Here is a 12,842-nt window from a genome sequence, read left to right on the forward strand (position 1 = left end):
ATCATGTGTGAGTCATGATTTGGTCACTCAGTTGTGATTGTAGAGCACCATCATGGCAGAGGCCTCACCCCAGCTAATTAACCTGTGCTGTGTCCCACGAGCCACGGTTTGACCCTGTTTCTTTTTGTCTTGAACTCTCTCAAGGACAACAACCTGTATTTGCTAATTTCACATCAGTAAATAAGGATCTATAGCTTTAGTACAGTATTGCACATGTTTTCCAGGTAGACTGAGGTAGCCCCGCTGATGAAAACCCGTGTTGGTGGATTCCTAAGGTAGCCAATGAAGTGAGACCATGTAACTTTTGAAAGAAGAAATAGCACAATGTTCCTCTTACAAATTAAATGTTTCATTCATAAGCAATAAAACACACACTTCTCAATTCTATACACTCAGGGGTTTTGCTTTTACAGCCTGACTTGGTCTAGTCTGACCTAGTCTCGGATTGCCAGACCTGTCTCCCCAGTGCTGCAGAGGAAGGTCTGGCTACACCATACATACCTTCTAGGATAGGAGGAAAAAACACTCTGGGTTGATGGCATTTCTTTAAACCAATCACAATCGCAGCGACGGGGGCTCTGCTAGAAAGTCTCAGGAAGGAACTTGTTCTGGTGGAACATTTGCAAAGGAAAAGGCCACACATATTAAATAAAGTTAACTGTTCACACATACAGTAACATGAGCTATGTAAATGAGCTGATACATGATTAAACCTCATTATCTCTTACCAGTGTATCTCTGTGTGGACTTCGTCACAGCAATCCCACCAATGTTGTCAATCTTTACCTTCATCTTCTTCATTCCCTGTAAGAACCCAGCGGGCCTTCCTTCTTCCACCATCCAAATCTACTTAAAAACTTGTATCCATTCTCAGCATGTAGCTTGCTAGTAAATGAATAATTAATAAATAAAATAAATGAACCAGCCAGCTACAATGAACTTCTGTGTGACCAGTAGCATGGAACAGTGAATGTTAGCGGAGTTGTTGTCCCATCCCTCTCTCGGTCAGCCCCCCTTAGGATGAATTTAAACTAACTGACTCAAGAGAAATAAAAGACCTGATCTCACCGAATTCCATGAAATTAACACGTCCCCTTAAGTCATGGGAAAGGTCGTGGGGGGGCGGGACAACAACGGGTTGGGTTTAGGAAAAGAGGAAGGGGACGGTGACACGCAGGACACGATCTCCGGTCTCCTGGGTGAGAGTCCAGTGTTGTTTGACCCCCCCACCAACCTCCCTATGCGGACCTTCGGGCTTTCATTCTACCGTTCTTAATGCCACGTCATCTTCTCATTGACTTTAAATCTGCGTTGTTTCTGTGGTGACCACACAGACCTCGACGGTTTGGGATAATTTCCCAGAATTCTGTGAGAGCAGGCTGGAAATGAAGTGATATTCACTGTCCCATTATCGTGTTGTTGTTCAGCAAAAACATTCATAGTCCTGTGTGAACAAAACCAATCAAATCGTCAGAAAAGCAAAATTCCAAGCCCCAGGGGTTGGTTAACCAAAAAAATCCCAGAAAACCCGTGTTCTTGTTTACCCATGGCGGTATCTAGTCATGCAGATGTGGTATTTGTTTTACTTGATATGCATTCTACTGAAGTCATATACTCTATCAACGTTCCTGACAAGGGTCCGTGCGTTATCCTGAGCAATGAAGACACTGTTTGTGAAAACAGATGTTGAACTTTTCAAATATCTATAAGCACTATACACCAAATTGCCATTGACCTCAAAAGTTATTTGGATTGAATAAACCCTTTGGTTAAGGATTTTAAATACATTGGCCCATAGTAATGGAAAACTAACTTTTAAGGAAAACACAGATTTTATCTTGAACAGATGTTCTCAACCTGCTACGGAAGCAGAGTGAACCAAAACTGCCTGGGAACTGTATATAAAAGCTTAGAGGAAAGTTCCCTATCTTTTAACATGATAATGTGGTATGGTAGAGAACAGTTAACAGGGCCTCAATAATTCTAGAGAAGCCACAAAAGCACTTAAGCAGTATTTCTGAGGAAAGCATTGTAAACAAAGCTGAGAAGATTATTAGTGACCCCCCCCCCATCCAGTATACAGCAAATTTGTATGGAACGTGGGGCCAGGAAGACTTCCGGTTCCAGGTTTTATGCACAGCAAGCATTTTTAGTTGTATTTGTCTATTTATTTACTTTTGTAAATGTAACTTTTGTAAAGTCACTTTCTATGAGATGTGCAGTCTGTTTTGTCCGTCTTGTAATGTCCCGTCTCTCGTATTCTTGGTGAAACTGGTGAAATGTGTGGACATCTGTGGACAATAACGTTTTTCTAGTTTTGTAGAAATGGCTTCAACAGGTTATATATTCTCTATTATGTACAATATACATTGATATCTTCTTAGAAAAGCTATGCAGATCTGTAGGAAAGACTTTGTCTACGTGAGTGCTGGTAGCTCTGCACCCCCTGTAGTCTGACAGGAAAAGATGCAGCTGTTATTGTCCTCTGAGAAGTGAGAACAGTGAGAACAGGGAGGGCGGCCCGAGGCTCCCTAAAATAAACAGGCTATCTGTGCAGCCCCAGGGCTGGGTCAGGGTCTCACTCCATGGTGGGACCCATGGTCCACAGCGCCTCACTACTTCACTGGCTCCAAACAGAGCTTTTGACTTGAATTAAAACAGTATTTTCAGTAAAATAAACAGCGGCTTAGTTTGATAAATCTTCCCGGTGCCTGTTTTTGTCTTTGAAAGAGTCAGTGTGCTGGAGATGAAGTCTCATTTGATTCACAGCTAGATGATCACACACCCTTCCAACAAAAGGTGTCCCTTATAAATGTTGCAGATCGTCACTATAAAGATATTTTGAGATAACAATATTTTGAGCTAAATACTCACATCAGCGTGCTTCCAATACCATTGCTAACATCTTTAGCAGACATAACATTTACTATGTTCGCCATCTTAGTTTGGCATGTTTGCATACCAAAACTAGCAAATTAGCAGAAAAGCCAAGGAAGAGTGGGGGCTGATGGGAAGGTCATAAGTTCTGCATTTAACATTTAGTCATATATCAAAGTATAGAGAGCCAAAGTTGTGGCGTCACATCGAAGCTAAACTAGCTTCGATGCACAGTCTCTCATTCAGCCTTACTTCATCAGTCTTTCTGAAAAATGATAGCCTTTACATGTCAATGGAAAATTGCCAAAATCTTTATGATTTTAACAAAGTTAAATAAGGATCACTCGATAAGCATACAAAAACTACAATGGAATGTCCTCTCTAACTGGAACCTTTGGGGACTGATAGGTGGGATTGCTGAGGACAAAGTATTTATTTTTATATTTTTACATTATTTATTGAACTTGTCAATGAAATTCATGCCAATTAAAACAATTTCCAATTATTCTACTGATTTAAAGGTGCACTATGAGTTCCTGCATAGCTTCAGCGTGATTTCATTTTTGTCTCAGTTTTGTTTTTAATCTACTTGGAACCGAAGGGACTATGTAGAAACTCATAGTGCACCTTTAAACATGATTAATAGCAATTTAGCGATTCAGCATTAACACACATTTTCTGCGGGCACCCAGATAGCTCAGTGGGTAGAGCGGGTGCCCATATATAGAGGTTTACTCCTTGGCGCAGCCGGCCCGGGTTCGAATCCAGCCTGCGGCCCTTTGCTGCATGTCACTCCCCCTATCTTTCACATCTTCAGCTGTCCTGTCCATTAAAGGCCTAAAATGCCCAAAAAATAATCTTAAAAAAAAAAAAAAAACATTTTCTGCTGGAAAGGCATTTTCTAGTTAGCTTTAGCAACTCATTTGGTTATGCTTGAATGTAAACGTTCATTAATATCAAAAAGTCATGCACTAAAGCTTTAGTCATTGTTAATAATTACAACCGTGTTCTGTTGTGAAAAGTCAAGTCAGACTGTTTGCAGCTGAATGTGCTAGGTTTAGCGGGTTCTTCTAGAAACAGAGGCTGATATTCAGGAATATTAGATGTTGGTGCTGAAGCGCAGGGTCCAGCTGGTACTTAGAGCCCGATGTTGAATACATTTTTGTCAAGCTCTGCGCACTGAAAACACTTGGTTTGGATCAGTAAGAATATATTGTTAGAAAGGATTTTCATCATGAATGTAATAGGTCTTTAAATGACAGGATGTCAGCATTTAGTTTAGATCCCTGTTGTTCCTAAGCCCAACCTCACAGAGCTACTAGCAGGGCTATAGCAGACTGTATAGTACAGAAATTGGCTAAAACCGTTGAGCCAGGCTCATCTTTTGCAGCAACAAAACGACATGCACCGGATTGCATTATTTAAAGAGGTTGAGATGACAACATACAGAAATGTACACTTCACACACCAAAGAAGGCACAGCGCACCTTTCTACACTCCCTCCCTGCAACCAAATGTCCACTCCTGAACAAAGAGAGGAAACACGGGAAGGAGGGAGACATGACAAGAACACAACAGCAAGAACAATGTCTGCAGCTCACAGACCAGACACACACACACACACAGAGGTACTCACACGGAGACCCAAGTGTAGAGTCAGCAGGCTGAATAGAGCTTGAAGATTTAATGAACAAAACATATATTTAAAAAATGTGTCCAGAAAACAGCAGGCAGATAAATCCAAAAGGCAGAAGAAGTTAAAACAGGAACACAGAGGCAAACTGGGTAGACTAAACACACAAAATCCAACACACAAATGACGACCTGACACTAGACAAGGAAAAACACAGAGACTAAATACAAGAGGTAACGAGAGAGAGACAGGTGACACTGGGGCTGGGGGACAGGTGAAACCAATCAGAGGGAGGCAGACGATCACAGAAGGCGGGAAAACACAAGACAGGAGGTGGAAGAAGACATAACTCGGAGAAAAACCGAGACTTCAAAACAGAACAGTAAACAAAACGGACACAACTATGACACCGGAACTAGACAAGAGGGACCAAACACACACACACACACACACACACACACACACACACAAACACACTAACACACACACAGACAGAAGTGAGAAGGCTGCAGCGTGGACTTCAAGGATCCAGCAATGCTCAGCCAAGGGTCCCAAGTCCTTCCCGGGGCCCCACCTACTGTATGCGAGCCGTGGAGAGCTCCCTACACACGACATCCATCTACACAATATTTGAAGATTTGTTCAGTGTTTGTTTCATTAAATAATTATCCATCTATTGAAATGTCAAATAGTCCCGGCATTTATCTCATGTTCAAAACAGGAGCTAGCAGGTTTTCAAGTCAAATCCCTTCTTTTTCAAGGGCTTTGTTGCAATAAATGTATACTTAGCTCTTAATTATATGGCGGATAACCACAGGTTCCAAAAGGGATTTCAGTAAGGTTTGTGACTCCTCCTGTGAACTCTACTTACAGCCAGTGTGAATATTGTTTTGAAGGGATGACTTTTCATCCAGCTGTAATAGAAGAAGAGGATAGAGCGGGACAATGTATCCCCCTGTGTTTTCCACTACAGGGACAATGGGTCTCAGAGGGCAGGAGGCCTCCACAGGCGTGTGGCCCGCCGTCCTCCACTGGCTCAGGGGACAGCTGTGTCTCGCTGCGCTGTCTGGCCCTGTGCCCCAGGACAGCAGTTGCCATAAACAAACAGTGCTGAAAGCTACTGGCCCGGTCCCCAGCTCTTTTCAAGACGGTGCAGCGAGCCGACTGACCTTCGGCCAGCTCACTCCATTACGTCGGAATAGATTTGAACTGCACCTTGAAGACTTCAGCTGAAACGCTGCTTGTCCAGTACCAAACAAGGGCAATGAGAGAGAGGATCCATTGGCTGCTAGGCACTTGATTTCCATATTTGCTCTATTACCTTTATTTTGTGACGTACTGGGGAAAAAAACCATTTCCTACTTGGCGAGTTCAAAGGAACAGCATTCGGCCCTCAAGCTGTTCGATGAAGTCGGAAACTTGGAGAAAATCTACTGTATGCTCCCAACTGTACAATCCCAACTCAAGGTCCAGCTACTGGCTTCATACCAAACATACACAACACCACTGAAGCTGAATAAAATGAATCCTAAGAGAGAGAGAGAGAGAGAGAGAGAGAGGAACTGTCATGACACTGCCCCGAAATGAGAGAAATTTGGAAAGGAGTCCAAAATGTGTAACGTTTAATATTAATGCCCAGAAGTGTGTGTCTGTTGGGAGCCAAAGTGGACGGACCGAAGTCCGCAGCAACACAACGCATGATACAACAACAACAATGGCATTCCTGTCTGTGAAAAGGTTTATTCAAGTGAATTGGAAAGAAAAGGAAATCAAATTGTTTTTGTTTGCATCATTGGCTAAAGGACTTTATAGAACTGGTAATGATGGAACGTGCAGCCTCAGCTTTACAGGGGTTTTGCAGACATAATGGCTTAGATGGACTAGGGACACTCATAATAGGCCCAAATAAGGGACATGGGGTGTGAGAGTGTGTTTTGACCTTTGAAGCTGAATGTTTGGTGATGTAATGATTTCCTATAGGCCTATACAGTATGTATTCATATCCTTATATTCTGATGTTGTTTGTTTGGGTTGTTTGTATCTTTTTTGTTATAAAAATGTTTCCAAAAAAGATACAAGCTGTTTGTTAGTAACTTTAGAAGTGCTTTCATTGTTTCAGCTTGAGTCTTTATTCTAGGATGAACGAAGCGACTGCTGGCTGTAGTTTTATAACAGACAGATCTCAGAGTAGTATCGATCATCTCCTAAATCTCTGCAGCAGAACTTCAGCTTCACAAAATGTCAAACTATTTTTTGAAAGTCTTCAATTCACAAAATCATTTTTCCTCCACTCCACCCACCATTCCACGAACTATCATGTGAATAAAAAACCTGATTTGCTGTTGATATGTGAGGGAGTGAGCCCAGAGAACACAGAGGATGTAGTCAGTCATGACTACTATGATACCGGCAGCTCATTTGGGCTTAACTTGGCTGAAGGCCAACTCAGCACGGCTTTATATTGCCTTCACATGCTGCTGGAAGGGTGTGGCCTAGGGATTACCAGCTAAATTATCCTTTCTCCCACAACCTTTTCCCTCCAGTAGCCTATTGTTTTTCAGTTATCTCAATACTCATTAGATTCAAATTCGTATTCTTGAATTTCATAACAAACATCAATCCCTCTGTGATTTGATATTTTTTCCATCATGTCGAATTGATGAACACACCAGATACACACCAAATAAATGACTTTACAAAGTAATAAACAAAAGAAAGAAATGATTTTAAGCCTATTTCCAAACAGTATTACATGAGTTCAGTACAATAAACTTCATGGCTGTGATTGCCAAACTGAACAAGACATTTTAGTTATTAAAAACGAGTGGGACACTCTTCATTGCATTAAAAGCTTCTGTTGCCAGTGATTCTGAAAGAAGCGTCTAATTACTTGCAACACATACACAATTATAAAGTGTGACTTCCAAGACAATATCCTAATCGTTCACGCCCTGTAGCTCACAGAATGCTTTTATAACCGGGAAAATGGTTCAAATAAACCACTCTGGTTTGGCCATCGCTGTTAGTGACCTCATCTAAAAGATGTTGGAGCAGAGCCTGTGTTTTCTCCCACCACAACCACAGCATCAGATTATTGACTTTGTTGATGGAAAAACACTTTCACATGCTGCCAAATGACTTCCAGTTCCGAATTAAAACACCTCCAAAGTTTTCTTAAGTATCTGCTCGAGCCCAAATCCTCTTTAGACTTATGTTTATTCTGACATTTAACGTCATTTTTGCATGCCAAACTAAAAAAACAGTGATTATACAGGCATACATCACATGGCTATAGTTCATTCATTCAACAAAAGTACATACATGAATGAAAACATGAATCATATCACTTATGTATAATGTTAGTTCCATGTTTTTGTTTAAATGTAAGAGTAACTATGTATGTTTCGTTAAAAAAACACAACATCAAAATGCTGATTACAAGTCTATACATTTTCAAATTCACAGTCAAAGTCTGTCATTCTGCACAGGATGTACTTCCACTGCCGATCTCTGAAACAGAGTACAAGACAAAATCAGTTCAAGGATCACAAACAATCACGCAGAAATGTTTGGTCTGCCATTAAATGCTGGTCCCAGAGGGTGGACTACGGAGATCCTTTCCTACAACTCAGCCAGGAGAGGATTAAAACAACCTTGTATATTTGTAGATTCTAGATCCTTGCTGCATGGGAGCAAAAGTTATTAGGAAACAGATGTTGTGAGCAAACCTCAGCACTCCACTAAAGGTGGTCTGGGCACCACGGATGAAGTAGCCATAAGACGGGATCACCATTTCCGCCTCTTCTCTGAAGTGTTCAGGAATGTCGTTGGTCTTCCTGTGGTGGCGAGTTAAGTTCAAATCAATAACCTTTAAAAGGATAATTTGACATTTTGGGAAAATAGATTATTTGCTTTCTTGCTGAGATTTAGATGAGAAGATTGATTTCACTGTCAAGTCTGTACAGTAAGCTACAGCCAGGAGACAGTTAGCTTAGCACACATTTCCATGTGCAAACAGCTAGCCTGGCTTGGTCCAAACGGGGGGACGATAAACTCTTATCAACATGGAGTCCCAACTGGCGAACTCAAGGCTGAGAAATAGTCTGGCACATAACCTCTGTCAAACTAGAAAGTTAATTTAACTCAATGTAAACTTCTGTTTGTGTAAGAGCAAAACGTGCATCTCTTTAGTTCAGTTGTGTGTGTTCGGTAGTGAGCTGCTGGTATGCAGATTTTTAAAACTTTGCACAGAACCAGGGCAGCTGCTAACCCCCCTTCGAGTCTTTTACAAGCTAAGCTAACCAGTGTTGCCAACTCTTTTCCAATAAAAGTGACTAGCACAAGCTCCAAAAATTGCTAAAAGTCGCCATGTAATGTCATAGGCTAATTTGCATATTGCTGACATCATCATGTATCATGTGCAAAAATCGTGTTGGTTGTGAAAGTTGATAACGTCTAAATCTAACGAGAAAGTCGTCAATTTGGCAACATTGAAGCTAAACATCCGCTGGCTTCCGCTTCATGTTTGACAAACAGAAACGGATGAGAGTGGGATCAATCTTCCTATCTAATGTAACTCTTTGAGAAAAAAAGGAACAAGAATATTTCCCAAAATGGCGATCTACTGTTTTAGCATATTCCTGTGAGTACGTACATGCAGGAGTAGGGACAGCGGCGTTTGTAATAGCAGCAGTAGAACTGCCATTCCCGGTCAAGAACAGATTCAAAGTACTTGCTTTGCACGCCTGCTACCAGGCCGTTGCGGGTGCATGTTGAAGTCCTGCAAAGACAAATGACACACATTCAGTTACACATACAAAAATAAAAAAAGAACACTGTTATCCCCCAGTCCTTCTTTCCCCTGCTTTCAAACAAAGGGAATTGGATTGTTTGAGAGGTAAAACCTGAAAATCATTTCAGAAAAAATGCTTCTATAATGTTATGAAGTATAAATACTGGTTTGTTGACAATGCAATTTTTCTGGCCCATAGACTTTGCTGTCACCACAACACATCCAAGAATTAAAAAAATATATTTGTCATGGTAACAGAGGCGCAGCCACCAGCCATTGAGCCAGTGGGGGTAGTTGTCCTGCAGGGTTCAAACACACAGCTATGTTAAAGAGAGGCAGGAGGCAGGGATAGAGTTCACAGTCACATGTCTTCAAAACAAGGGGGCGGGTGCAGTCAAGCTTAACTCCAAATCAATCTGAAGAAAACCCCAAAATGCTCTTCAGCCTAGAGCAAGTAACCTGAAGCAGATGTAATCAGCGATTTGTGTACTAGTGCGATCCAAGCTGCTGTTTACTTTGTACTGCCAGGATACAACTATCCCTCCAAACTGGGTTCTTAAAGTTTGATCCAAGTCCTTTAATTAGATCAACCTTTCTTTGCAGTTAGTTCAAAGTTTGTGGAACATGTTGATGTAAGATTGTTGCATAAAAGTGTTGAATAGTCCATATAGTTTTAGTGAATAACGTGTTGCAAAACCCAGGAAAATGCTGTAATATGTGGTCCAAAAAATACAATTTGATGTCTCTGAAGCACCTTTGGACATTGGCCTGTTGGAGGAACCGCGTTAAGATTCACAGCAGGAAGTCATGATCCCAGGAGCTGTCAGTGGGAGACACATACTGCTGGCCAGGGAGGACCAGGAGGACCTGCTTTGTTCCTCTGAATGACAGAACAGTGGATGGTATTCAACTTTTATGAATGTAACAAAAAGATACACATGTTGAACGTTTTTAGGCATTCTTTCATTTGGAGAATTATATCAAATGTGACTATCTTTTGTTAATGTGTATTACTTAGTGTTATGTTTGCATGCAAGGAGAAATGTATTAGTGGTAGGTTATTCAAGCAGTTTAGAATCAGTGGGAAATATCCAGTCATGCTAACCTAGCTAACATTTTGTTATTGGAGTTATGTTGCATTATTTTGTCAAGTGTCATTCAGTTTCATTATTAAACACATATTTGGTGTGGTCAACGTGTTGACCAACTTCCATATTACCTATTCTCACTCTAACCGGGTATTTGCAATGTTAGGTGGTTGGTGTTTGCGACCCCTCCACCCACTTCGACAGCAAGAGAAAGAGAGCTGCAAACCGGTGTAAACAGCTGTTTCTACACACCTACACCTGCTGATTTTCAGTCATTTTTGTGAATGCTCTGCTACATGTAAACAAATAATGCTTTGCTTTAATGACAGTTAGTTTTAGCCGCTAGCATCTAGCCTCGTCCAATGTGCTCCAGGCTCTATGGATTATTGATGCGTTTGTGACTTTTTCTCTCTCCCTGACCTGCCTTCAGACTCTGAATACAACACGGCAAAAGTACTTCACTCATACACTGATGTAAAATACATTCCTCAGTCTAGTTGTCATCTTATTTGATTTTTTTCTCCACAACCATCTGGGGACCCCCAAAAATGATCTTGCAACCCCCTTGGGGTCCAGACCTAGGTTGAGAATCACTGCTCTAGATGAGAACTTCCATTTCAACAACACAGGTGGTTTTGTTCATACAACAGTTTCAGCATCAACTCCACACAGACCTTGTATTTGTTGTCTGCTAACAGTGACCTTTACCAACCTGTGTTGTTAGTCAAAGTATGCCTAGACATACGCAGTAGAGGCACATAACATAACTTGATCTGTAGGCTCCGTCCTGTTGATTGGAACAATGACAGACAAATGGGCCTAAGATGTGCCTATGACGTGGCTTTCACGTGTCTGTGATAAATGTTCTTCTAAAATGTTTATCTGGGCCAAGATGAACAAATGTCCACAGCTGTTGTGCAGAGTGAAAAAGAAGCTGTAGAAAACTGCTCCCAGAGTGTACCACAAAACTTGTTGTCTAATCTGACTCTTGAATCTTGATCTCCTTACAGTGCATTTTGTATTATTAATGTAGTCGCATATTGTTCTGCAGCATTTATTTATACCACTGCTGGTTAAGTCCCTGTTAGCTAAGGCATGAGTGTAATGTTGTTTGCAATAAGATAAACAGGAGAAAAACCTAAATAAGGACACTGGTGTGGTATTCTCTGATGAGCTATGGGAGAAAGGGCTGAACAGGATAAAGTATGCGCTACCTCCACTTATTCAGTTTAAAGTCCTTCTGCCAACTTTGATAAATATAAGTCAGCTGACAGAAGTCCCAGGCATCTTTTTAGGTCCTGCTCCAAGCTCTTGAGGTTTTGGGTTGACATTTGTGCAGTGCAGTATATTACAACATGTGACAAGTGGCTCCTGACTGTCTCTCGGTATACTGGGCTGCTCCAACTTCTCTCTGGCTCTCCCCTCTGCTCATTCACATACAGTTCATCTGAGGGAATTCTGTACATCTCTGTGCTACAGGTTAATAATCATCCTACCAAGAAAACTGCTGAAATCCAACAAAAACAACAACAGTCCAGCTAACTTGGTATTTAAACTTTCAATACACTCAATCAAATACTGACAGAGGACCCACCACTCCATCCCAGCACGGCTGATGTCGTCCCACCAGCAGTCACTGGGCTCCCCCAGACCCTCAGGCGTGGGCTGGCACTCAAACGTCCACAGGCGGTCCGAGCCATCTGTCTCGCTGAAGTAGCTCCTAACGGCCACGAGGACCTCTCCATGGGGACACTGGAAGTTGAAGCTCTGATGGTAGCCGTTGACCCAACCCATGTCATGATGGTCGTGGGACTGAGCTGCCACTGTAGTCAGCAAAGACAACGCCAACACCAGAGCAGGATTCATGTTGAAGAAATCAGTCCGTCTGCTGTGCTTCCTCGCAGCTGCCTCACTTTAAACTCCTCCAGGTCTTTAGTTATCCAGATGTTTTGTAACCATGTGTAATGTGGTGCTCATGGGACAAATCCAAAAGTGGACCTCACTTGATATTTTAAGGTAGACTCTGAGAGAGAGCATTCACATAGTCTCACCGTAGATACGGGTTAACCTTAAAAGACAGCACTTTCAGATGACATGCAGTTCAGATATTGTAAGCATGTGTTTACCATCTATTACTCCGGCTGTTCTCTTTGAAACGGGATCAGGTTTTTTTCATGGCTTTTTCAATGTAAATGCTATTTTTGGACAAAAAACTACTTAATTTTATCATGAGCTTCACATGTTTTTTTACCAAACCGACATTATAAAAACATACAAAAATATGCATAATTTGTTGAAATTTTGACAAAATTGAATAAAGTGATATGTGGTGGGGATGTATTTGGTTATTCCATTCCCATTACCCAATTAATTAACAAACAAAAGCCATAAGTAACGGATAAGCTATGGCCAAGAACAAAAAGGCCAAAACGTATGCACACCAATTCGTACG

General features: G+C 41.5%; 1 protein-coding gene across 1 annotated transcript; it reads right to left on the bottom strand.

Moving 5' to 3' along the window:
* Window positions 1-7,183: 7,183 nt before the first annotated feature.
* On the bottom strand, window positions 7,184-12,540 carry dpt (dermatopontin). The gene is made up of 4 exons (XM_034882392.1): window positions 11,985-12,540; window positions 9,165-9,290; window positions 8,239-8,346; window positions 7,184-8,020 (listed from the first exon to the last, which is right to left on the bottom strand). The coding sequence occupies exons 1-4, from the start codon at window positions 12,254-12,256 to the stop codon at window positions 7,954-7,956; spliced, it is 573 nt and encodes a 190-aa protein (XP_034738283.1). The 5' UTR covers window positions 12,257-12,540; the 3' UTR covers window positions 7,184-7,953.
* Between the last annotated feature and the right edge of the window lie 302 nt (window positions 12,541-12,842).

This window comes from Etheostoma cragini, chromosome 9 (genome assembly GCF_013103735.1).
Source record: "Etheostoma cragini isolate CJK2018 chromosome 9, CSU_Ecrag_1.0, whole genome shotgun sequence".
Lineage (NCBI taxonomy): Eukaryota > Metazoa > Chordata > Actinopteri > Perciformes > Percidae > Etheostoma > Etheostoma cragini.

What these genes read in the sequence shown, in the direction of transcription:
- dpt (XM_034882392.1), bottom strand. Translation starts at nt 12,256, where the DNA reads ATGAATCCTGCTCTGGTGTTGGCGTTGTCTTTGCTGACTACAGTGGCA. An exon ending in AGCCGTGCTGGGATGGAGTG is followed by an intron (nt 9,291 to 11,984) that starts GTGGGTCCTCTG and finishes TTGTCTTTGCAG; the next exon opens with GACTTCAACATGCACCCGCA. An exon ending in ACCTTTAGTGGAGTGCTGAG is followed by an intron (nt 8,021 to 8,238) that starts GTTTGCTCACAA and finishes ACTCTGTTTCAG; the next exon opens with AGATCGGCAGTGGAAGTACA.